The sequence below is a fragment of the Athalia rosae genome, chromosome 1 (assembly GCF_917208135.1).
Source record: "Athalia rosae chromosome 1, iyAthRosa1.1, whole genome shotgun sequence".
NCBI classification, from domain to species: Eukaryota; Metazoa; Arthropoda; class Insecta; order Hymenoptera; family Athaliidae; genus Athalia; species Athalia rosae.
In genome coordinates, this window is record NC_064026.1 from 30,432,889 (window position 1) to 30,457,898 (window position 25,010).

The window sequence follows — 25,010 nt, forward strand, 5'->3', positions numbered from 1 at the left end:
CATGGATAAAAAAAATTTTGCACGTGTCAAGGAAACCTGCCCCTCGCGCTTGGATTTTGCGGTGGTCCTTTTTATCGGCGTGTTTGTCTAATCAATATACGGAATTATCGTATCAGTCGAATAATGGCGATAGTTGCTAGCGATAACGTCAGCTTATGGTCGCCAGAGAAAATAGGGTACGAGGGACTCATTTCGCAAAAACTGTTCACTCGTATTTCGCAAGGCGAGGAGAAAACTCAGAAAACCCGAGGGAAATGTCGCATGAAAAAATTCTCAAGCGACGTGAAGTTGAATTGTCAAATTACACCTGGCAATTTGCAATTTCTACAACACATTTATTGTTATGTGAATATTGTTGTGTCATGCTATAAGTAACAAGACGTAAGATGCGGCGAAGCGTTCACGTACATACAATGCTGTTATTTGTTTGAAAAATGATAACTCTTTTTTTTGAAAGATTCCTATTGGTTTCCACTCGCGCTGCATTCCACGTAGAATTCGCTGTTGTTTGTAATCAGTCGTCTTCCGTTGTGCACTCGATTTGCATCAACGATAGCCTGATTATTACGCAGTTCTCATCAAAACATAAATAACTTGACTCTCGATTTTTCAATGCATTTTCTCACAAACCAAGGGCGAATGGTGTCCCGTCCGTGACATCGGCTGACGAAACGGCTATTGTAGAAAAATTATCGGTTTTGGTCAACAAGAATTATATTATATTTATTATGATAAAATAATAAGTATACAGCGTATACCGCATATTATACGTATATATATAAAATATGAATACTAGGTAACAAATATTAATAGATGCCGTGCGAAAATAACATTAATAATCACTTTTTGGAATTCCTGCTCGCGCACAATCGTCTTCGATGACATACACCGCAACATACACCATCATACGTCTACCGGTTTCAGTGCGAAGCAGAAGTGCGTCTGGTAATGTTCAAAAATTTTCTCCAACTCCAATGTTAATGATAGTAATAACAATAGTAATTATGACGGACATTACGCTAATGATAAAAGTAACGATGAAATTAACAACGGTAACAACAATGATAACAAAAAGAATGACGGCAACGATCATCCAGTATTATGACGTAAAGTATACAAGCATAAATTTTTCACGTCTTCTTATACAAATTTTTTCGAGGACCTGGGGTATAAAAATGCCTTAATATACATTATCGAGTGAGCTTTGTGTTCGAGGATATCTGTGCAGTTGAAGCACTGCTACCAAGGTATCAACATTTGATACGTTGTTGAGGCTTGAACCTGATTTTTTTTTTTTCACCCCAATTTTGCACAATGACTTTTTCACCGTTAGTTGGACATACATTCGGATCGGATATGGGCCCGTTCTCCTTTACGTAGAAGTTGGAATGTAGGGTATGAACATCATTTGTGTCTAAATACAGGTATCGATAACCGCGATAATATCCTTCCATAATTCAATTCCATCGCGAGAATGTTTATAGAAATTCATATGTAAAACGATCAAATTCTAATAACGTCAATGGTTAAAAATTGCACATACTCGCGTCGCACACCAACGTCAAACACCCTCGTACATCGTATGCATTTTATACAAATATATAATATAGATAAAATATCGGAAATTTACCATGCTTGTTCTTATACATATTTATAGTGGATGGGTCGGGGCAAAATGGGGCATTCAAGATAACTCCATGCAGGTATAGTTGTACCGAAGATAGCGAGAAAGAAGTGTAACTCGATCAAAGGTTTTCAAAAATTCAAACCATTTTGAGCTTTGCAAAAATTTGCGCGACACAAGGCCGAGTCGACTCGCTTGGAATTACCTTCGCTCCTGGAGCCGAATTTCATATTTTGATCACATTTTAAAGGCGCCTCATTACCCGCAGGCTTTTTTGGACATTTTTAGCATTCCACGGATGCGGTGAAAACAATGGTTTGCCTAAGACACATGCGTCCATACTTCTACTACTATACTTATACGGGTTAATTGAGAAGTCAGGATTGGCAGGTATATTTATTTAACGATAAGTTTGCCTATTCACTTAACCGTTCATTACTCGATGTATGCGCCGAGCAAATAGTTACATGGGTATATTGAGTATATCAATGACGCATCGCAATATCTAACAAGTGAAGTTGAGACCCCCTAGCGTGATTTGGAAAATAAGGAGGCATCGCGTTCATCGATTAAATTGAGGTACGCGGTGAACATATTGCATAATATTCGATCGATGTTTTTTTTTTTTTTTTTTGGAAAAAACGGCAGGACTCTTTCGAATAATTACAAGAAGCTTGCGGATACGGCAAAAGGCACTCGGAACTATACCGAAAAATTTGGAAAATGAAAAATAAGCCGGAGTTCCAACTTCAAATCTGTACGTGGGTTTTCGTGATAGGATTCAGTACGTATAACGAAGGGTATAGTTACGTTCCTAAAAGTATACCTAAATACAATTCGAGTCTCACGATCGGTAGGTTTCAGCATAGTAATCAGGCGACAGTGCAGGGATACTTCTATTATAATTATTGCTGCGGATTCGTTTCAATTTTTTCTCACTTTTTAATCAATATATAGTCACACTCTTCTTCGGTGCGTCATTTCAGCTCATCGCACTCCTCCTGTCAATCGACTTACTATTTTTACACGATTCGTAGGTATTATACACATTACATCGATCGACGAGAGCTTTCGAATTGAGCCCATTTTCAATTCCTAACAATTTCGAATGTTCTCTCTAAAATCTACATCGTCACAGTTTGTCCGCGGTAAACTTCATAACTTTGTACAAAATATTTAAAATCAGTCTGATTGACGTTTCTCCGTCATTTGATTGGTCTGACCTTATCGCTCCGACCAGGAGTATGCCTTACCATGACCTGTAACCGACTCAATTCTCCTGATTCCATCTTTGATTCGTTCCTCAACATTTTCACCGTCAATTACTGATTTTGTCAGCTCATTTCTAAGGTCGTGAAGCAACAGATTTCTACACGGCTGTCAGACGAGGACAAAGGAAACCCCTGATCCTCGCGCCCGCTGTGATCCACGCTGACGCGGAGGATCTCTTAATCAGTTTTGCTGAAACCATTCAAGAGAGACGGTCGACGATTAGAACGATTAGCCTGAATCTGTCGGGGTTCCCATTTGCTCGTAATTAATGACGGAGCTCACCGGAATCGTAATCACGGTCTCACCTCGGGCTTTTCGCTCTCAACGGCGTTGAGCGCTACCGCCTCGGCTATAATTTCTTCTTCCAGCGATTTCCTCGGCCACCAGAGGATCTTGTAAGCGAGGCTCACGATCACCGAACCCACGATGGGTCCCAGCCAGTACACCCAATGCCCCGTCCACTCGTTGTTCCACAATGCCGGTCCGAACGATCTCGCCGGATTCATGCTGCAACCGGTGTACGGGGTGGCCGCCATCGCCAGAGCCGCGACGGTCAGTCCGAACTTGAGCGCGGTGGAATCCGAATTCTTCTCGTTGCGGGGATCCCAACTAGCGCAGCACAAAAATATCAGTATGCCCGTCGCCACGGTCTCCGTCAGCAGACCCTGTACGAGCGTCAACTTCGTCGAGACCATCGTCATGCAGAAAGAGGTGCTCGACGATCCGTCGCCACCCGCGTGGAGAAGGTCGCTCGGCGTCACAACCTGCGGAAATATTGAACATCACGTACGCTGACGAAGTCGGATCAACGAACAGCGATGCTCGGCTGGAGAGGTAAGAGCAACGTCGTTTCTCATTATCCGTGGAAATAACTACCGGTACCTTCAACATTCCGTAGCCGATAACTGCTCCCAGCACCTGACCGACCATGTATATCACCCCCGTGGGAAGGGACTTGAGGCCGAGTATCATCGAGCAGATCGTCACGGCCGGATTGATGTGAGCGATGCTGATGTGTCCGATGAGCTACGGACGAACGTTGAAAAAATCCGATTGATTGTCGTGTTCATTAGCTGATATAAAGTATACACGTTGTACACACATTAGCCGGTAGACAACGATCGATCGTTGCTGTACGGCTATAGCGAACGATAAACCGTCAATCTGCTAACAATCTTCTCTCGAGTGTTTAATCTTGAATCACGAAACGATAACCCGTCAATAAAATCCTTGAGATATAGTCAGAGTCGTATGAAGTTACGTCGACTGATTTGACCCAGATTTCGAACGTTTAAATTAAATCAGTGTATATCCACCTTCCAATTACTCATTGAAATACACACGTCGAAATTACCCTTTCGATTTCTACATTTTTTCCCCGGTACATCGACTCTGGTTTTTGCGTTTGAATTTTCATCGATATATAATACCGCCGATTTATTGTTTCTCCCTTTTTTTTTTTTTTTTCTCCTCGACAGTGTTTTTTCGCTGTCAACACGTCGGAGGCTCGGATCTGGATTGAATTAATTATGGCGCGAACGGATGTTCATGACAATGATAATTCTAACAATATGTGCATACTCATGTGAATAGCTAAAGACCCGTTCTCGTCTACCTATTGTGTTATACACGTATGGATAAGACACGCGCTCGAGCGTCTCCTAAAATATTTATTCGACGTTAACGCCGCAGAGACAATTCCGACAAGACTCGGGTTATTCTTACTTGTATAACGCATGTCACCGCGAATCCGAACGTCAGAGAGATTTGCAGCTGGGACGGAGGGTCGGCGAGGGAGCCCACGCATCCCATGCAACCGATGAATACCAAAATCGCAGTTCCGACGAGCTCGGCGAGTCCGGTCAGAAGGGTTTCTCCCCACGGCGCCTCGTCCTTTATCAGCTGTCTGAACCCTGGAAAGACAATTTTCAAAATCAGATGCATTCCACACTTATTCTTGAGAAAATAAAACTTGAGCGCTCGTTATCGTTCGCACGAGTTATCCTCGATTTCTCCGATCGACGTAATCGTAATAGGCGATCGCTGCACGGTATAATCGTCACTAATTATACAGTTCGAAGTGCGCGCGGATCGGCGAGACGCGAAATGCGCGATGTTTCAGTTGCAACGATTCGAAAGAAACGGATAATCGACATCGCCTTGTGGAAAAATAGATCTCCTTGACGAGTTCCCGTCACACGCATCGCTGCAACCGATCTACCGCCGTAGGTGTAGGTAATCCACAAACAACAATTGAGTCAACCTCCGACGTCGCCGGTACACCTAAAACTGCTACATGCTCCGAAAAAACAAAAAAAACAAATCGTCGTTCGGTAGGAAGACTCCACGGAAGTGAACAAATCTTTCCCGGTACGGAACGTCGAACGGGCGCAGTACGGCCGCACGCGTAGACCGAGCACATTCATTCGTCTCGACTGTGCGTCGTAGACCCACAGCTGTGTACGAATACCAAAATATTACTCATCGAAATCGAAGGGTCACCCGGGAATGACCGAAGTATAATTTAGGTATAGACACGGAAACGCGCAGTTTCCAGATAGTTTTTTGTAACGGTGAATCTTACTCGCGGTCGAGTATCATTGCGATATCGAATTCATTTCGCTATCACGCGGGTCAAAGTTCGTTGACGTATGCATACGTATAATCTGAACGAGTAGATAATGAGAGGAACAGATAAACGAACGGACGGAATAACGTCGATCGTATTAGGTATGTTCGAACTACCGCAGCGAGTGACGTAGTTTCTGGTGGCGTCAAAGAATTCTCCGATCCAAAGAGACTTTCATTTATACGGATCCGGGCACGTTTGATACATTATACGTGTATACATATACGTTCGACAGACACGAGAAACGAAGAACGAAACATTGTACGTCAAGCCTGAGCAGCGAGGCGTATATAAATGGAATGATAAAGTAGACTAAATACGCAATTGCATTTTCACACCTGCGGAATCAGTTGTGAAATGTTATCGCACGTGCGGCTAACCGGGGGATGACCACCATCGCGCTCCGTTACCATAACAAACCGTGAGACAACAGAGGGCTCGTCGAGATGCGTACGATGTTGCTCTTATATGCGGCAGGAAATTACACCGATAACGTGCGATTCTTCCAGAATCTTCATCGATAAAAGTGGGTAGCGAAGTACGAATAAGTTATAGTTGCGTCGTATCCGAGTATACCTGAGAAATGACAAAGGGTATCCAATCGTCTAGCCTGCACATACTTCAGAAATGGCGTCACTCTAAATCACTTCGTTACAGGTGTTCGTGATATCGCACATCCACCTGTCCATCGCCGTAGGTATCTCGTATCGTGTCTTATGCAACGTCCACTTCGAAACGTGTCTCCTAATGCTGTACGGATTCGAAATGTAAAGAAATAGAAAAATCGAATTCCAACTTCGATATTCGCATCTGAAATCAAACTCTTCGTAATTTCGGCCTGTTCCTAATTTTTCTTATCGGTGCGTCGCGGTCGGGCCATCGTCATCGCGACGATTCTCAGATTTGAATGAAACGCTTCCTTAATACGTAGTAGGAAGACATTCGGATCTCGCGGCTTCGGGCGTCGATTAGTTCGTTCGTTCGTTTTTTTTTTTTTTTTTTTTGTTTTCTGTTTTTATGACCGAATCGTCGAATTCGTCGTCGAATTAGCTGCAGTAATTATGCGATCGGAAGATGGACGAGGAGGTGACTCCGCGCTGCTCCCTTCTACGGAAAAAAACGATTAAACGGAGATCCGAAACTTTCGGAGTTACGCTGTACACGCCAACGCGACGTCCGCGGCGATCGAAGCTCGCGTCCCCATTTTCATGCAGATACTCTTCACTCGAGGGAACGAAAAAATTGCGAATGTCGATTACGTAGAGCGTGTTGCATAATAATCGTTGAATTATCTTTTAATCGTTGATGACTATTTTTGCGCGAACAGTTGATGCAGCCGCTGTTATACAGCGAACGCGTTACGTACAGTCCGGTGCAGATGTATGAGTTGCTGTAGCGATTTCGATTACACTTATTGGTATCATTATTCTCGTTGTTGTTGTTGTCGTCTTTATTATCATCGTTATTGTAAGCATTCGGTTGCGAGCCACCTGCAGCAAGAGCGGAGCTCGTCGTGGTCGTGGTCGTCGTCGTTAGTTGCCGAGAAAACAATTAGAAGATAATATTGCACCGCTCTCTTCCCTCTTGCTCCGATAAAAGCCCGATTCGATTACCGGAAATAACTTCCACGGTATTTTTCCCTCGCCTCGCCGAGTCCGAATATCGAAACGGAGCGGCCAACCGATCTTCGAGACGCGTGGCGACGCGATCGAAATTCGCTAGCAATCTTCCCAATAATTTGGAAATCGTCGATCGTCTTCCGCGGAATTCCGGTGGGGTACGGATCGTTCGGATCTCGGATATCGAGGGTAGCCGTTCTATCGTAGTTCGCAATTGTCTCCATGTTCGCCAGAAGCGTGTTTCTATTTTTAATATCTACGTACGCGCATGTGCCAAAAATTCCGACATTAGTCGACGGTTGCCTCTTACCCGCTGTCCTGGTGTTTACAGCGCGGACCGAAGCGTCATGCGAATTCGGAACCTTGAACTAGAATTTCCTGCGCAGCTCGGTAGGATGAAAAGTAGACGAAAAAAAAAAAAATTAGCGGGTAATGAAACTACGCGAATATCGACGACGGCGAGTGTAACGATTTTTTCCCAAATACCGGAAACGTCGATTCGTGGAAGTTGTTAAGCACATCCGGTATTTTCACGCGGTATATAAGTTGAATTTAAGGACATTCGCCTCGGAGATGCACCCGCGTACGGTACGCCACGTGCTTTTACTTGGTGATGGTGTTCGAATACCGTGAAAATAGAGAGAGAGAGAGAGAGAGTGCGTGTGCGTGTGCGAGTAATGATAATGGTTGATAAACATTGGTGGGTATTTACCTTCCGGAGAGCTTCTGCGAGACATGCTTCTCTTATGGAATGGTCCGCTCCGTTTCGAATATGTAGCGGGGAACGAATGTATCCGACTGTAGACTAAGGTGATGTGTCGGACAACAATCTTTAGCAGCGGGGGCCGCTTATTCGCCGGTGGCCGTTCGTTATTTGCGCGCTTGCTTTCCGCTTTCTGCAACTCGTTATATTCGCCACTATCGCCGTATTCGCGGTTCGCTATCCGTCTGTGCGCTACCCGCTTACTCGCAACCACGACGAGTCACTCGCTACGATTCTGCCGCTGCCAGTTTTGAGCGAGTGATGGGTGATGGGTGATGCTTTTATCATAACTGGCGCAGCGTCCGATAAGCCGACATTGGCGGGTCCCTCCGCATGGGGGTTTCAATGCATAATTATCAGGTCGACGAGAGAGCATCGCGGACGAGTATCGGGCCCTGATTACGTTATATTTACATTGCCAACTGAAACACGTGGGTGCCGTTCATGCGGAACTCGTAGCGCCGTTCGCCGTTCTATCCGTCTTCGTTCGACGTCCACCAGCGCCGATATCGGCGGGTGAAAATCGGGGCGAATTTCGTTGATGGTGATCGGGACGGCTGCTAACTCTCGATAGTTCGGATCGGGATTGCGCCACTACCTTTTTTTTCAGTAACGATGCTATTGCGAGCACTCGACACTCGACTTGGCAGTAGTCTAATCGGAACAGATTAGAACCATCGATTTCGAATCGTCGGCTACACCCAATTATACTTTGCTGTATCTGTCGCTGCGACGTATTTTCATTTTTACTGTATCGGAGTGCGAGCGTAACACGTTCGTTTCACCACCGATTCGCGATGATTTATCGACGAGAATCGTGGGCGATTTTCTCCCATCTCCGCCCCGGGCCAGAGTTTGGTGTCCACCCTTCACCGAGTCGATTCGAATTGACGAGGATCGGAGAGACAAAGACGAGGAAAAAGAGGAAAATATCCCTTGTGGACAGATGGGTAATCGATCCGCTTACCCGATGTAGTTGCTAAAAAATGATTTGTGAAAGTATGGTCGCGAATTACATTAGTTACGTGTTTCTCGTTTCTATTTCGCGGGAACGTCGATGTTATTTCATGACTCGATATGTTTTGAATGTCGGATTCTGACCCAATTGGCTTCATACCGATGTGTATATGAGTACGTGCGTGTCACGCCAAATCAGCTTCCAAATGCCGTAGCGCCGTAGGGCATAAACGGAGCCGGTTTCATTCTAATTTGGCTTGATCGTTACCTAATGAAACTTCTACCAAAAGTTAGGACCTCACGAAGACTATATTCGAATAATAAAACAAGCGAAACGAAAAAAATTCGTTTTCCGATATCACTTGAAATTTGACAAAAATATGCAAATTTTGAACAGTCGGAATAGAATTAAAGTCCCTCTGTCGGTCCATGCGGAGTTGTGACGTTTGTGGGAGAAAAAGTACGGCAATGAAAATTCATAGCAGGGGAGAGGGGAGCGACTAATGAACCACGAGCCTCGTAGAGGGAGACAGAAGATTTTCTTGGCAAAATTCCAAAATACGTATTCTCTTAAATTAGCCAGATCCGGATATTTCAGAGTCGACGGAAAGCTCAATGGAAAACCTCTGGTCCGTTTCGAGATCGGACCTCCGGAATAAGTTTCCATCGAAAAGGATCAATCCCTCGATTCCTCCGCGAAGGACATCTTCCTCTTCGGAACACTACGCGTGTTATTCCCGGTGCCTCGAATTTTCGATTGCCCGACCTTGCCGGGCGATCGGAGATCCAATCGGGCTGGGTAAATCGAGGGAGAGTCAACGGCTAACGCCAAGGTCAAAGCACCGGTTGCGCGTGACGTCGATTTCTTTTGGCTTTCACGCCCACAGTTTCGGCCAATCGGATCGCGGCGAATTTCATATCGATCGCGGCAGCCGGTCTCTACGCTCAAGATCAACCGTATGTTTACCTCACGTGCCTCGTATCAACAAGCGTGCAAGCGCGGGGGATATGGCCGAGGCATCATTCGAAGGCGCGTATGTGCCCCTCGGCATATCGACGCCGTCACACGAACACACCTACGTGCCGCTAACCTGTTTGCCGATTTTTATGTCAGCGGAATTTCACCGGCTGAAGACTAATGGATGCAAAACTCGGAGTGGACGCTTACGAGATTCTAGCCCCGCTGGATGGTTTTGAAACGAAGTGCCACATACATACCGGAGGAATGTCCATCCGATTGACGTATAGACACAACTCTGTCGATAGGAATAAATGAACGATTGGTCGAAGTTACGATGGAACGTTGCGCGCCAATCGAAGGGTTGGAGTTTGCGGAGTTAGGGGTGGAGCCGATCAGCTCGACGGTATAGTTGGTCTTTTGCAATAAGTTGCAGATCGAAGTGGTAGATTACGTCTGGCAACTGAGAACGATGATCTATTCTTGGTTCATGGGCTTTTTGCAGCTTTGCGAAATAACTGGAATTCGTGGCAGAATTATATCCAACTGGTTTTTCGTATCGCCGCCGCGTTCCTTGTGTTGGTATAAATGTTGTGACGAAGCGAATACATACGCGCCGATAGCCTATGCCGATTATTCGAACACCAAGCTAATGAAATCAGGCGCAGAGGTCAAACTGCGTGGATTTATTTATAAGTCGAACGTCATGGAAACGTACGACACCGACTCCTTTTCTTGGTTTTTTTTTTTTTTTTTCTTCTCTTTCGTTCTTCATGCCAAACACGCCGAACACGTGGGCAAAATCAACGTGCGTTGAACCTCAAGGTGAAGGTGCACCGAGCGGCACCGCCGCTCCGTTTGGCTGAGCTCTCTCTTTTTTCAACTTTCTGCAATCCGTGTTATATGTGTGAAGCAAAAAAGGAAGTTACTTCAGTCGCCAAAAATACGAAAAGTCGACTCTTCTGTAAATCCTCACGTTTCGTCGTCTCGAAATAAACCCGAGGAGGAGGAGATTCGGGGGCTGGCCAACCGACGCCAGTCCGAATCGAGGGGCTCATGTTTTATTACTTCCTTCTTCCGTACGATTTCTCCGTTTTTCGGATGCCTCGTTCCCGCGGATTCGCTTTTATTCGTCAATCCCGACAGAGACGAGTTTATCGAGTCACGAGTCGACGCGAATCCATCGCGTTGATAACGCGAAAATATCTCGTGACACAATTAGCATCCAGAAGACTCACCGAGTGATTGCGAGCTGCGGTGCGACCGCGTCCGCTGCAGAAGTCGGATGAAAAACGGGCTGCAGATTTTTCATTACGACCAGCTACCGCGCATTTCTAACGGATTTGCGATAAAGGCGTATTATTCGCTCAATTGTTAATGGGCAGATAAGCGCATCGCGCTCACGGTCGTGCCGTCGACGTGAGACGTTGACAATATTTTTCACGAATACAAGAAGAAAATCCAGTTGGTAAGAGAAATACCTCACTTCTTTGCAAAAGTTATCAACCGATTGTCATCGATGATCTAATTACGGGGATTAAGTTGTAAATCGGAGCGACGTTTGTTGAGAATCACGCGTCGTTTATCGAGACAGGAATATTACAGCACTTCAGGTTGAAAAAGAAATCGAGCAATACGGGGATGCTTTACCCGACAAATAGACTCGTCGTCAGAGTGTTTCTGAGCAGCGCTTCTCTCTTATCAGATGTTATCTGATCCGATCCGATCGTCTCGTGAGGAAAACGATCGAGTTACATTTTTATCCGTAAAAACTGGTGAGAACCGTAACGGAATAACCGATGATCCGCGGTAACCCGGCGAAGCTGTGATCCGTATGCGCGGTTCGCGGATCGATCAGTAGAGTCGCGAGAAAATCGTCATTAACCAACCGAGCTATTTTCGATTCCGCACATGGTTTGTAGTCGGTCTGTTTGACGATTGTGAGTAGCAGCTGAATACATCAATGTCATGATTATTACGCCACGATCGTTACAATAATACGAGAAGCAGCTTTCATCCACATAGGTATAATAACTTCGCATATATAAATAACTATCATATTCGCACGTATGCATCGGTTCATACGTACGAGTAATTAAAACTTGTGAACACCGCGTACGTCACACTCACAGAGTCAGAATCGCACACCGTCTTCGAGACGTACACACTCCACGATTTAAAAACGCTGATACCGAGGAGAAGGAAATTTACGACAATTTGTTGTACGCATATTATTTACGATACGCTAATTAACACCATCGCGAGTACACGTAATTTACGCGGGGCGATAAATCTGGGTGACACTGTTACACAGAAACTTTTATATACATATTTGCTAATTTCAATTTTTATCTTGTTTTCTTTTTTTTTTTATTTCCTAACGCATTCGCAAACGCAATAAACGCGTCCAATCGGATATTCGAGAATGAAATTAATTGCCGCAATGGGATTTTCGAGTGAAAAGATCGTTCGGCAATGAAACAATGATCCGATAACGATGCACGGCGGTTGATGTAACTGATTTTCTGGTTGTCGCGACACGTTTCTCGCTATGTCGGAAATTGAATTCGACCGATTGCCGAATTTTCGGTCAGAAGTAAAGTGGTACGAGGTATACATACATATGACTATAGACGAATTTTTCTATGACGACGAAATTAGTTCCTCACCTTGCATGGCGGTTCGTTTCAGCGGTTTTACAGCTTCGGCAGCGAGTTCGCAGCTCGATCGAATGAGAAACGCGACAAAGTTCGCCAACTTCTTCCCGATCTGTACGGAGGAGGTATCTCTGTCAGGTATATTCTTCAGTTTCTAGACATTCGTATACCGATAAATGACAGGAGCTCTTGAAGATGAACTGCGGGAGAAACCGACGCACAACGTTCTTTTGAACGCCGTCCGATGTGTGCGCATGGTGAAATTAGAATTTCGAAATTTCGGTGAACTATATAGAAGCGACCTTAATTACAAACAGATAATGCAAAAGATATCGAGGCTTACGATGGCTTTATCGGCACCCGCGTACCAGGTATTACTCATATCTGATCCGGAGACAAATCTGAACGCGGTAAGCGGACCGGACGCTTTGGATTCGACTCGAAATAACTGATCGCCCAGCGTATGCAACACTGACGAATTACTCTCATTTCTACATTGTGATCGCCTCACTCAATTTTAATGCCACGGACACACCTGTCCACGATCCTACGGATATATTCGACCAATGAGGAGTTGCGGGTGCAGGTATATTTGTTCAGTGTTGTTGCTTCAGAAAATGCCACCGCGCCACGTATATGACCAACCGCGACGTCTAAGTCTATCGGAATGCAGCGGAACGAGGGTGCGATTTTAACTTCGTTGGATTTTTTCAAGTTACTAATTTGAACGACCGACGTCTGTTGCGTTTCAAGGGTAGGAAGTATTCGAATCTCTGGGAATTTTTTCAAATTTCAAGGTACAAACGAGGCTCGACACGGATGTTCGCCCATTTCGGATCATAGAGATCTGAAGTCATTCAAAACGATGGGTAGATGATTATTCCTCATCATTGTAATTGTCAAACAAAAATTTGAGGGGAAATATTTCAAATATTCTAAAAAATTCCTGCAAATTGCAGATGCTATTCAAACAGGACAGTCCTAACGTTGTCCGAGCGTTCGAACATCCGATCGTCGTAATTATCTTTGAATGGACGGCAGGAAACAGCGCCGATCGGATCAATTGAGCTGCTTATCTTAAAAGAGCTGAAAGACCGCCTTAGCGCCGCGTCTTGTCATGAATGATACGAACGCAAAAGCAGTATAATCTTTTTCGTACCAACCGTCGGTTGGACACATTTTACCGCGCAGAGGATCGTGCGGCTCTGTACCGATACTGAAAAGTAACGGTCGCTCAGTTTTCTGCGCGGCATTTTCGAACCGATGCCGCGAATTTTTGAATTTGAAATGCCGTCGCGGTCGATCAACTTATCGCTACGCAGCGAACGATCACTTTTATCCGGAGCCCGGTGACGCGTGGGTACGATGGACCAGGAAAGATTTTTTTTTATTCCTTTCAATTTTCAGCCCGTCACCTTTAACCTCTAGTCGTGATTAATAATCCAGGTAAATGCGCGTCGAATCAAAAGAAACGACGAGCGTGATAAATTATCATTTTCGCAGGCATCTGGTTAATACATAACGGGTGTGCAATTAATTAATTTTTTGTTTTTTTTTCCTTCGGTAGCTCTGCATTAACAGTTGCTACGAGTTTCTCAACGATTATCATATTTCCGATGCAACATGTACAGAAATCATTTATTCACCACGCAAGCGGCGGAACTTGACGCAAATGGCGTTCATAATTTCCGCGTTGCTCAGACGGGTCAACGACCACTTTTGTATATTCGATGTAATCCCTATATTATGCATATTCCTCTATATACGCGGAATATAGACGTGGCAGGCGAGGTACGAGACTATAACGATTTCGTCGGACTGACGTATTTACGTTGATGCGCAATGCTGTTCAATTATTCGATTATTCAACCAGCTGGTAGTTATACAACGTTCACTGTATACCTATGCACATCCACGTCCAGCGGGAAAGCTCGCGATTACGTGAAAAACGACCGTTCTTAACTCAATCCGTTAATGTCACCGATACGCGGAAGAATAGCTGAATCCACCTGACAGGTGCGACGAAAATTCTGACGCGCAAAACTATGAATGTAACAGCGGGAGCAGAAATGAAATTCACTGCCAAGGCGACTCGATGAGATATAGGAGTAGTAACCTCGCAACGTCCGCAATTGCATAGCCCGTGAGCTGAAAGCGTGGCAAGTTTCACAACGCTCTCACGTTGTGCCAAGTTGTACGCGACGAAAGGTCCGATCGAACCCGATGGGGACAAACTTATCTATCTATAACGCGGCCACATCGGATTCGATGTCATAAGGACGTCGTTCCTTCGACGTTATATTTTATTACCATTTTGAATTTCGTTCGAGTGTTCGTAATTTACAATATCAAGAGAGGACGAATGTACCTGCAACAGTTTTAGGTTTTATTCCAGTCCAGGATTCGCGTGGGCGAATTTTAACGGTTTAACTGGCGTAATGGCGCGATCAGTTGCATTAATGCGAATGATGAGCGGCTCGCGAATCTTGAAAAACAAAACCCAACAGCCTTGACATCGAGACTGTTCGTAACGCGAGGTTCTTAGTCGCGGATAGAAAGAGACGAAGAAAAAAACCAAAGAGATTGTTGACAGCGTATTGTTCTCGGAAAATATAGTCGGTAGCGAGTGTAACTGTGATATTAAAATGAAGCTGTAATAAGCTACAAAATTGTTGCAACTGGAATCCAGTGATTAGATACGGCGCTAGCGTTCCGTAAGCTCGAGTGAGAAATAATCTGCTCTGGGTCCGCCGACGATCGCGCGTATCGACGTCGAATTCATTCGGTTTTTAGGCCTCTGGGTCACGCATGCACGATCGGGTCGCGAAAAAGAGAATAACCTCTAGGTGGAGCGAAGCGGATTTTTGGGCCGAGCAGAAAATGGAGCCAAAGCCGAGTAGACGGACGGCGGTGGAGGTGAGAAGCGTGGGCAAATCGCGGCACTAGGTCAAGTTGAGCATGCTATAAACAACCGCGAACACACGTCAGTAGTGGCCGACGAACAGGACACGAGTTATACTGGTTTTATTTTGCGATTCGCTAATCGCCGATTCTCATCCTCGTTTTATGCCCGCGCGGTAATCGATCGCGAATCGAAATATCTGTACGAATTGATGGGGAGTGGTGGGAACGGGCCGTTGACGGGAAGCGGAAAAGATTTTATTCCTCGACGTAATACGGAGTTCGTGACCGATGTTAATCTTCGTTCGTTTGATCGATACACGTACTATACATTTCCCAACGGATATACCTACACCGTGTATTTGCAAAACGACAGAGATCGTAGCTAAGACCGTGACCGTGACCATCGCCGCGACGACATGAATTTTGCCCAACCCGATGCGCGATTGCGGCTACCGAGGATATGTGAAGAAGTTTTCCCGATCAGTCACGTAGGATATTGCTATCGGAGTATCAGCATTACGTACGCGTACTTTCCTGTACCACGTACGAGTTCCAGGTTTCATACGAACTGTCCGAACTCTGAAAATTCGTTCGCCGGCAGTATTTGCGAAATAAAGTTCGACGAATCCGTTTCATTTTTTCCTTCGTCGTAAACAGTCGACTTCATTTTTATTTCCTTCCGGATTCCGAAACTTCCTTGCACGTAAGACTCGAAATTTCTAGGTTTCGGAATATCCTCACTCGACGTAATGCCGATGGACGATTACAAGGAAGGTGGGCCAGTTTCGGAAACAAGGATATCGAAGTTTGAATGTCAATCGTACAAAACTGGGCGGTAAGATACGTAGCGGTAGTGTCTCGCGCCAAGTATTGCATTATCGCAAATACCGGATATGATTACGCCGATTGTTCAAGTATGCGTGCAACGGATTTACGTACAAGTACCAGCCAGACATGTCATGCGCTCGATGTCACATACGCCGACTTCGAGCCAGTATAGACGGAATTACTACACCGGGTTACATAATGACGGATTATCGCTGTACGTCGGTATAGTTTCGTAGTGAAAAGGAGAGACAAATAGAAGACGTAATGAAATAATGAACCCGTCGAAACAGTTTCATCCGCGTTCCGCGCAAAGTTATCCCTCGGTTGCCCAACTCGTCGCGATCGCAGGGCGACAATGAAGAGGCAGGTGTGCACCGCTGTTCGAAAAACTATACAGGAACTATTATCGCGACTGCAACTGCAGTGCCGTGGAATTTTATTTCAACAGCGACAGGTAGTCGCAATTTACAACGGTCTCGTCATTAATGCATTCTTGACTGATTTACCGACATCGGAGTACAATCGTCCGCTCTTATCAGACGTGACGCCCACCGATCCCATTTTCAAAAATATCGTTACTTCGTTTTGTTTACATCTATCGCAATCGTAAATTCTGTCTGCAACGCGCGAACGATACCTAATCACCGCGAGCTTGTTTGCGAAATTTCATTCATTAATTCAACGGTCACAAAGATACGGAGGTGAGCTGGTGCATCGGGTAATTTAAATCACTTTACAGGAAGTGCATCGCTCGACTCATTCGTTATTACAACAAACGGTCCAATTCACCCGGTGGTTCGACATAACGCAGTCTACCTGCAAACATACCTAGACTATACCACGAACAACCGGCCACTATATACGAGATAACGAGATGAGCGTCTAGCTACGATCCGGCGTCTGTGGAATCGAAAAATTCGCTATCGTGAAACCGATGGGCCTTGAAAGAACAGCGAGATATACACATACGATGAATTCACAATTTCCATCATTTCCTGCTCGTTCGCTCCCACCGCGAAGCGCATCGCGCGCCCAACTCTTTTCTACCTGTAGCTACGTTTATTCGCATTAGAGAGAGGCGGGGGGGCTGAGGGGGGCAGAGGACGGGATTACCGTAAACGTTTTACGGATCTATACGTGTGCGCGCATCGACGTTCTCCCTCCGATCGCGTTTGTCCATGGCTTCTATCGCGGCAATAACAATTAAAGTGCATAATCCCTAACGAAAAGCTCCTAATTAAGTGCGCGGCGATACGAAAATCTAGATGGATGATCCGAATTATAACGATAACGATCTAAGAAGATCCAGTAAATCATTTCCCGCCACTTCCACGGCAAACGAAGCGTACACGCAATAATGATACCAAGAAAGTATCACGAGATAATTGAATGCTGGTAAAATTCCGCTACCCGACCGCTCGCTTCGAGAAATACCTCGCTGGCGACGTTCCTTATTAACCCTATGCCAGTCGACGATACCGAACTACGACGGATTTGCATCATTTTCTGTCGGCTTCGTCGAGAAAAAAAAAAAACAGCAAAATCGATCGAAAGTTTCGGTTCCACTTATGACTGACCGATGAAAAACTACGAGTTCCGTGAATGAAAATCGGTGAAGATGAGGTGCGTGGATTTCAGATCAGGTTACATGTATAATTACGGTATCGTCAAAGCGTAAGAATTATCGAGAGCGGCCTGTCTAATTACCATCTAATTTCATTAGCGTGAAGCAGCACGGGTGCCTACGACGCGCGCGGAATAATAAAATGCAACGAAGGCAACTGCAGCGGAGCGGGTACGCATCGCGTGTAAGGTTGTTGTTGCAGCCATCGGTCTGTGGACTGCACTTTCTTTTCCGCGAAGAGAAATGGTCGCAGGTCGATGAGCCGCGGTGACGTTCCCATTTAGGGTAGGTAGACGTTATTATCGAGGAGTCGCGATTCCAGCCTCAATCTTGAACTTAACAATCCGTATAGTGAACAGGGCGACCGATGCGGTAAACATTAGAAATTTTGTAAAAACAAGCGAGATCGAGCTGTCAATAGCGAAGGCGCCAAATGCGAAGGAAGACACCTCTGCCAATCGCTATTCGTTACGCGAAACACTCGAAGAAAAAGTTTCAATTTTTTATCTCGATTGTTTCTCACCGGAGAGCTGATGGAAAACAGAAGGCAAAAGAATCAACGGAATCGAAAAGTCATTTTGCCAACCGTCACGCTGATTCGAAAAAGGGTACAAGCTGTGCGTTAATTTGGACGAAAAAGATGCCCTGCATCGATATCATCGTTCCTCCCGAATTCAAGGTTTACGCGTCCTCTCAATTGCCACCGATTTCTCGGTGGACCGGTTCCGTCATATTTGCAGCACCGCAATCATGCGAGTTGATGAAAAGTCCAAGGACCAATTTGCTCTCTCGCAGCCGGAAGCATTTCGATGCCGGCGTACGGCGTACGTTCGTTTATTTCGCGCGAAGCGATAGTGTATCACTGTCATCGGTACGCGGGGGACGCGAAATTGGTCCCGGTATCGCGTACCTCGTTAAAATCGGAATCAAAAGTAGAGGGTATCTTATCGTTGCAATGTATGGTAATTAGCGAGGGGTCGGAGCCACGAAATTTTCGCTCATGCAGATGCATTCACTCGGAGATTTCTCGTCGGATTTACAGGAGTTAGGAACGGCGTGGCCGATGGTTACTTACAGTTAGATTTTCCTTTGAGGGACTCCTCTTCGGCGTGAACTTTGTTTTCCGCCTGCAACGATATGCTCGTCGGTATCCCGTTGCTGGACTTGCTGCTCCTCGAGGTCGCTGCCACGTCTGTTAGGGTGCTCGGTGAGATTATCGAAATCCCGGTTGCCGCCATAATTATTACCTCGGTGAGCGACGATCGCTGAACGTGCGGGTACCACTTGGTACGTCCTTCTGTTGCCGAAGCGTTCTAGGACGGCTGAAATTTTTCGCACATTACTACAGAGTGAGAGAAAAGATAAAAATTTCACGAGGAAAGTATTCCCGAAGCTAAGAAACCACAGCTATAAATGAAATTATTCCCCCGGAAATCTGGTGGTTATAAATGGCGCTCATAGTCGCGACCTTGTAGATTTAATTATTTACTTTTTTATAAAACGCAGTTCAACGTTCGGCTCAATTCGACGTTGGGTATCAACTTTTACGACCGGAGTTAATCTAATTATTCGGCTGCAGGGCTTAGCGGTTCCTCGATGATCGAAATGATGTTTGCTTATACCAGGTCCCGATCTTCACTGCAAACTTGGATCTCGTAAAAGATCTTATCGTCTGTTTACCGCGCTATTCACACCGGTAATTTCAAGAGAGTCGACGAGTCGTCGCGATTGTCACCGCCGAGCTTTCTTGGTACCCCCCCGTCTCTTTTAACAGCTCTCGGTTTCCCTACGCACTGTCGAATGCGAATCGAATGTCTCTGCTGCTGCTTACGGGTGGAAACGCGTATGTCACCGTGTCGTATGTAAAGTATTGTGTATCTGCCCCCCTCGATAAACTATTTGTCCGGTGCCGTGGTTTCAGTAAGACTGGTCGCTCTCGCCGAGCGCCACTGCGTTATATGTAGGATATGTTCCGTCCGCACAGAGTGTCCGGATAGCTTAGGTGGGTAAGAAGGTGGGTCGCGGTGGCCGCATGCCGTTTGCGAACGCACTGCCTCTGACTTTTTCCTCGATACCATCTCGTCGCAGGCGCTAAACGAAATAAAATCGGCAGGAAACCGATTCGCGGAATCACCGGTCTCCGCTATCCTCCGATTATCCTCATCGGTCGCCAGCGGCGTGAATTCACACTCCTCGATCGGATTCTCACGGTCAACGGTAACGAACCGGTCGTCGAGATCGGCGGAGGAAAATCGAAAAATCGCTCGCCGTTCGGTTTCGCTGCGAAAAAGCGAAAACGCCGACGTCAACGTCGGGACGCGATCGGCGAGGCGACGGAGTGCGGCGAGGGTCAAGCATTAGACGGCATTTTGTCACCTGCACCTCCGGGTCGACGCTGGGAGCCGTGAGAACCCGGACGAGTATAATGGTAACAACGGTGCATGATGTCGTGTTTATTTCGCGACGGCCCCGAAGCTCCGATTCACGCTGAGCTGAATAATTGAATGACAAAAAATTTACCCACAAAATACATCGTTCGTTTTCTATTATTTCAGACCTATGAAACGAGCGGCGCTACGTCCCTACGTGCGTCGCGTCACATAATTTCATCGATACCGTGAAACGATAACTTCTACGCCAACGACGTTACGCGCGAACACATTTTCTCACAACGGAGAAGGAACCGTTTACGGAAATACGTACCGTACGTCGTACACCGCGTAACAAATAATATCCCTGCAGTCGAAAGCTCCTCATTGATTTCTGCAACGCACTCGCAGCATCCCGTGCAAGCTCCGAATTCGCCTGTGGCCAGGCGGCCTATCCACCCCCGAAGTCGACCCTATTTGCTCTGGATATGCGAAGAAAACACCGAAGGAAACGATACGTGATCGTTCAAGATCATTATATTCCTCTCAGTTTCACCGTTACTTGATTTCGGACACTTCTCGTTCCACCGGGTATAACGTTACCGAGTACCCTCCCGCACGTTCCACGATGGATTCCCGAAGCATAGCGATTAACCGGCTTGAAAATATCTCGTCGAAATCCATCCAGGCCGAGAGTGGCAACTGCATAACTGGGCCAACGACACCCGCCGATCCGTTGTTGACTGATTGCGAGCGAGAACGTTATAATCCGCGTAGCCGAGGCAGCTGGGAATCTGGTGCAGCCGACCCACCCCAACGAGATGAAAATTTTCAAGGTGACATGCGCGGTGGGCCACGAGGTCGACCGACACGGGGAATCCCCGGGTGAGGGGACCGCATCATCCGGAAAGGGCAACCCTGACCCGCCAACCGTCTTCCGAAACTTCGCTCCATCGGACGCGGGATCGATGCCTCCTACGATTATGACGGACACTAGATTAAAACAAGGATGAATTTGGCAATAAAAGGACCGAGCGAACGACTAGCGTAGGGCGAGCTTCGAACGAAATTTGCTTTGAGGGAGGAACTTGCCTTACCGGACAAAGCGGGGTGACAACCCGTACAGATTAAATGAACCAGAGTCAGAAATGATTTTCGAAAAAATGTCAATAATCGTTTGGCAGTGATAATAACGTTTATTTTGTGAACGTGTATATTACAGGCGAACAGATCGGAGTGTGCAATATGCAATGCCTGCATAAGGACAAAAATTTTAGGAACTACGTGTGACACCGCACTTCGTTGATTCTATACCGTGACGCGTAAACCGATGCTTGACCCGTGGAATCAAACAAGGCCTTCAGATTGAGATCAAAGTTGAAATTGACTGCTCGAACGCCAGCCGTTCACGGTTCAGGGTAAATAATGATAATCTACGTATTCCCATTTTCGAGGGTAACGCCATCGGCTTGCGCACGCGTCATTTTACTTTCGATATACATGTGATATTTATATAACGCGTCTTGACTTCGATCGGTTATCCCAGATAACTCTATTGTCGTGTACTAATTGCTACAACGGTGGTATGAAAGTCATGGCCGCCAGGCCACAATTATACATGTATAATTATTCCCTGAATTCATTTTTTGACGTACGATTATTGGAATGTCCAAGATCGTTTCGTGTCAGGGAGCTATAGTTTTTACAGAAAACTGACGCACTTATTCCATGGCGCGAATCAATCGAAGCAGAATCGACCGATGGGACGTGGATCTTTCCACGAGAAGAATCGGGATTTTATCGTGCGAATTGACGGTGGATCAGCTTCTTTGTTCATGATTTACGATCGATCCCTGACAGAATTAATAATCTATGAAAAATTACCGCCTCAATAAGATAACGCACATAGCATCGCGGAGGGAGAAAGATACGAGCGCGTAATATTCCGTTGGAAAAATTGCAAACACGAGCATGGTGCAGATAATCGCAACAGAGTGTATTCCGGTATTACCTAGACGGTTTGTTCGTTTTCACCATTTTTATGAATTATCCTCCTAAAACGAAAGCGAAGAGTTGCGCAGCCCAAAGACGAATCACTATAGTGTTACGCATGTCTGAAAATGAAAGAGGGATGACTGGATGGGGAATTCGCAAATCACCGTACAGAATCAACGATTAGCGCGATTCGTCAAAAACTTCCTCGCATCGTCACTGATCGTTGCACGCAACGCCGAGTCGTAACGTTTCGTCGATTGATAAATAAGGAGATGAGGAATTCGAAGAGGGCTGAATCGGATCAACCGAAAAAATGTCCGCTCCCCGCGCTCGCTGAAACTTAAGCCGCTACGGGCGAACAGTTCGAAATCAATCATACCTAATACGAGCGATCAAACAGCGCTCAGCCGATCATGGCGATAAAATTTTTCCAAAGTACACCCGTAGCCATGTTTTATGTATGATAAGTATACGACCTATTCGGTAAAACGTATATTACACGAAGCAACCTGTTGGCATACTGATTCGTCACTTGACGCTCCACGTACGACCTGCGGCCTCGAATCGCGGGTTATGATTTTCAAGTACGATTATGTCGAGTAGTCGTGCCGCAGACGGACCAGCGGGATCCGTGTACGATGTGTGTGTTTACGCGGCGACTAAACGAGTCATCGATTCTTGACGGTTATTATTGATGCGCGCCGTTCGCCGGGAACAAAATTAGGATTCTCATCCGGAAGTCGGCTCGAACGACTACCGGAATTTCCGAGTCGTACGACGGTATTATTTTTTTTTTACATAATTTTCGTATTTCTCGCGAGACAAAAAAAATTGTCAGGAATCTAACGGTGAAAAGTCATCGCTCTACGCGGTCATGACGTTACGTATCAACAAATATCTAATTGTTATCCTTCGCGGATATCGTTTCCGGGATTTCAAGGGGCGGATTACGACCGTAAGATTGAAACGGCGATTAGATAAGATTGCCGGAGGAAGAACTCCCACGGGAGAAGAGGCGAGGAACGCGGGAGTCTGAATCGAGCGTAACCGCAGCTGCATGTTGCCTAACAGTTTTAAAACACGAGTTGATAACTACGTTCGACCGCAAATAATCCAGGAGGAAACCTTTGACGATGACTTAAGAATTTCCACACTCAGTTACCCCCTCCTTACAGCAAAATACAAATTCTGCGACTTCCACTTCATTTCCATATACGATCCGACCTCATCGCTACGCGATATCCGACTGAAAAAATGTCGGTCGTCAGCCCTCTGGTTCTCTCCTTTGCTCAATCCTCTTATTACGCCGAAACTTCCGCTCTGCAAATAGTTATTCGTTTGCAGTACTAGTCAAATGCTCTCATTGTACGTTAATTCCTAGCGATGATTCAAATTCCGTTTTTTGTTGACTGGCGTCTCGCCAAAAGCGCGAAAGACGCCAAAAAAGGTCGATGACGCGTTTGTTTCAGTCCGTCCGAAACGTGGCGGGAATTTTCTATGTTGTCATTGACGATCGTCGACACCTCACCTCGAACCACGGCGGACGCGGAGGCAATCGGAGTTCGATTAGAACCGGAAGCGACAATCCATAGCATGGTCATATTATTCGTATTCCGATATGTCGATATAAATTCGTCGTAACGTCTCTGCGTGGAAAAGACCCGGAAATTTTCACTCTTCCTGCAAACAAGGAATTTCGGATCTTCCGGTTTTACAAATAATAAACGGATCATCGTTCGCTGTACGCGTGTGTTGTAATTTTCTACGACTTGACCCCGGTGCGAATTGACGTATTAATTTAGCGTCTGCTTCATTTTCGTCAGCCAATTATCCCTCGGGACGGTAGCTCGATTCTCAGCGGGATCGAAACACAACACACAATTGCAAATTGACCGATGTTAACAATCATACCTTTTCATCGTCCGTATCCTCCTCACATATTTATTCGCCGGTTACATATCGCCATTGAGCGTTGACCTGCACTCACCACTGACCACACTGGACATCCACCATTATCGCAAATTGCCAATCTGCCACCGAAGGCTATAGGGGATTCCGAGAATTTTGATTGCCGGAAGTAATCTCGCACTGGCAGAGGGATTGGCGGACCGGCGACTGTCCGTGACGGTAACTCGAAGAGGCGAATTCTAAACTCTTGCGCACGGATCACGTACGCCACCCGGGCCAAAATAATAATTGTCAGGCTATATCGTGTCGCCGTGCACAATTCTACGTGTGTTCAGGTATTCGCACTACTGCTCTAGATAAATTTATACAAACCCGAGTGGACCTCTCCTTTGGCTCGTTGCCACCAAGGTGCCCTAAAATAATTCGCGCTCTACGGACGGTGCATACGAACTACGCACGGCGACGTCCGACGGTGGGAAAATCGTAGCTTTCGTTCCGCAACGCTGAATTCACAAGTCTTGTTTCCAAACCGATTGCGTTACACTTGTTGGTATGCACAAAATTACCGCATGCTTAAATAGGACCGAAATTTGTGCTTTCTTTGCAGGTAAAAACAGATTGAAAAATCGGATTACACGGTGCTTGTGACGAGAGAAATTCGTGAAAACTTGCGACACGCGTTTGGCAAGGGTCAGATAGTATTTCACCAGGGGGTTAATCGTCTTGCGGCTAATCACATAATTTCTGTGTATAAAGTTGACGAAGGACGGGTCGAGATCAGCAGGAATTGACGTGACTCATTAAGTTATCAGCGGCAAAGTTAAATCGGTTGTAACTTGTGGTGCGTAATTGTGACCGTCGTTCGTGTTGTGGGCGAGTATTACATGCCCGTACGTTTAAGTG

The 25,010-nt window shown here is 45.9% G+C and overlaps 1 protein-coding gene across 7 annotated transcripts; it reads right to left on the bottom strand.

Moving 5' to 3' along the window:
* Positions 1-696: 696 nt before the first annotated feature.
* On the bottom strand, positions 697-24,288 carry LOC105683761 (aquaporin-like). Of its 7 annotated transcripts, none has more exons than XM_048651819.1 (6): positions 20,539-21,083; positions 18,911-19,157; positions 4,622-4,809; positions 3,779-3,922; positions 3,179-3,660; positions 697-3,085 (listed from the first exon to the last, which is right to left on the bottom strand). In XM_048651819.1, the coding sequence occupies exons 2-5, from the start codon at positions 19,071-19,073 to the stop codon at positions 3,190-3,192; spliced, it is 966 nt and encodes a 321-aa protein (XP_048507776.1). In that variant the 5' UTR covers positions 19,074-19,157; positions 20,539-21,083; the 3' UTR covers positions 697-3,085; positions 3,179-3,189. The 7 variants fall into 7 exon arrangements, with proteins under 7 accessions (XP_048507776.1, XP_048507781.1, XP_020706672.1 ...); XM_048651824.1 differs by having other exon boundaries at positions 3,202-3,660; positions 20,539-20,983; XM_020851013.2 differs by lacking the exon at positions 20,539-21,083 and adding an exon at positions 24,111-24,288 and having other exon boundaries at positions 697-3,660.
* Between the last annotated feature and the right edge of the window lie 722 nt (positions 24,289-25,010).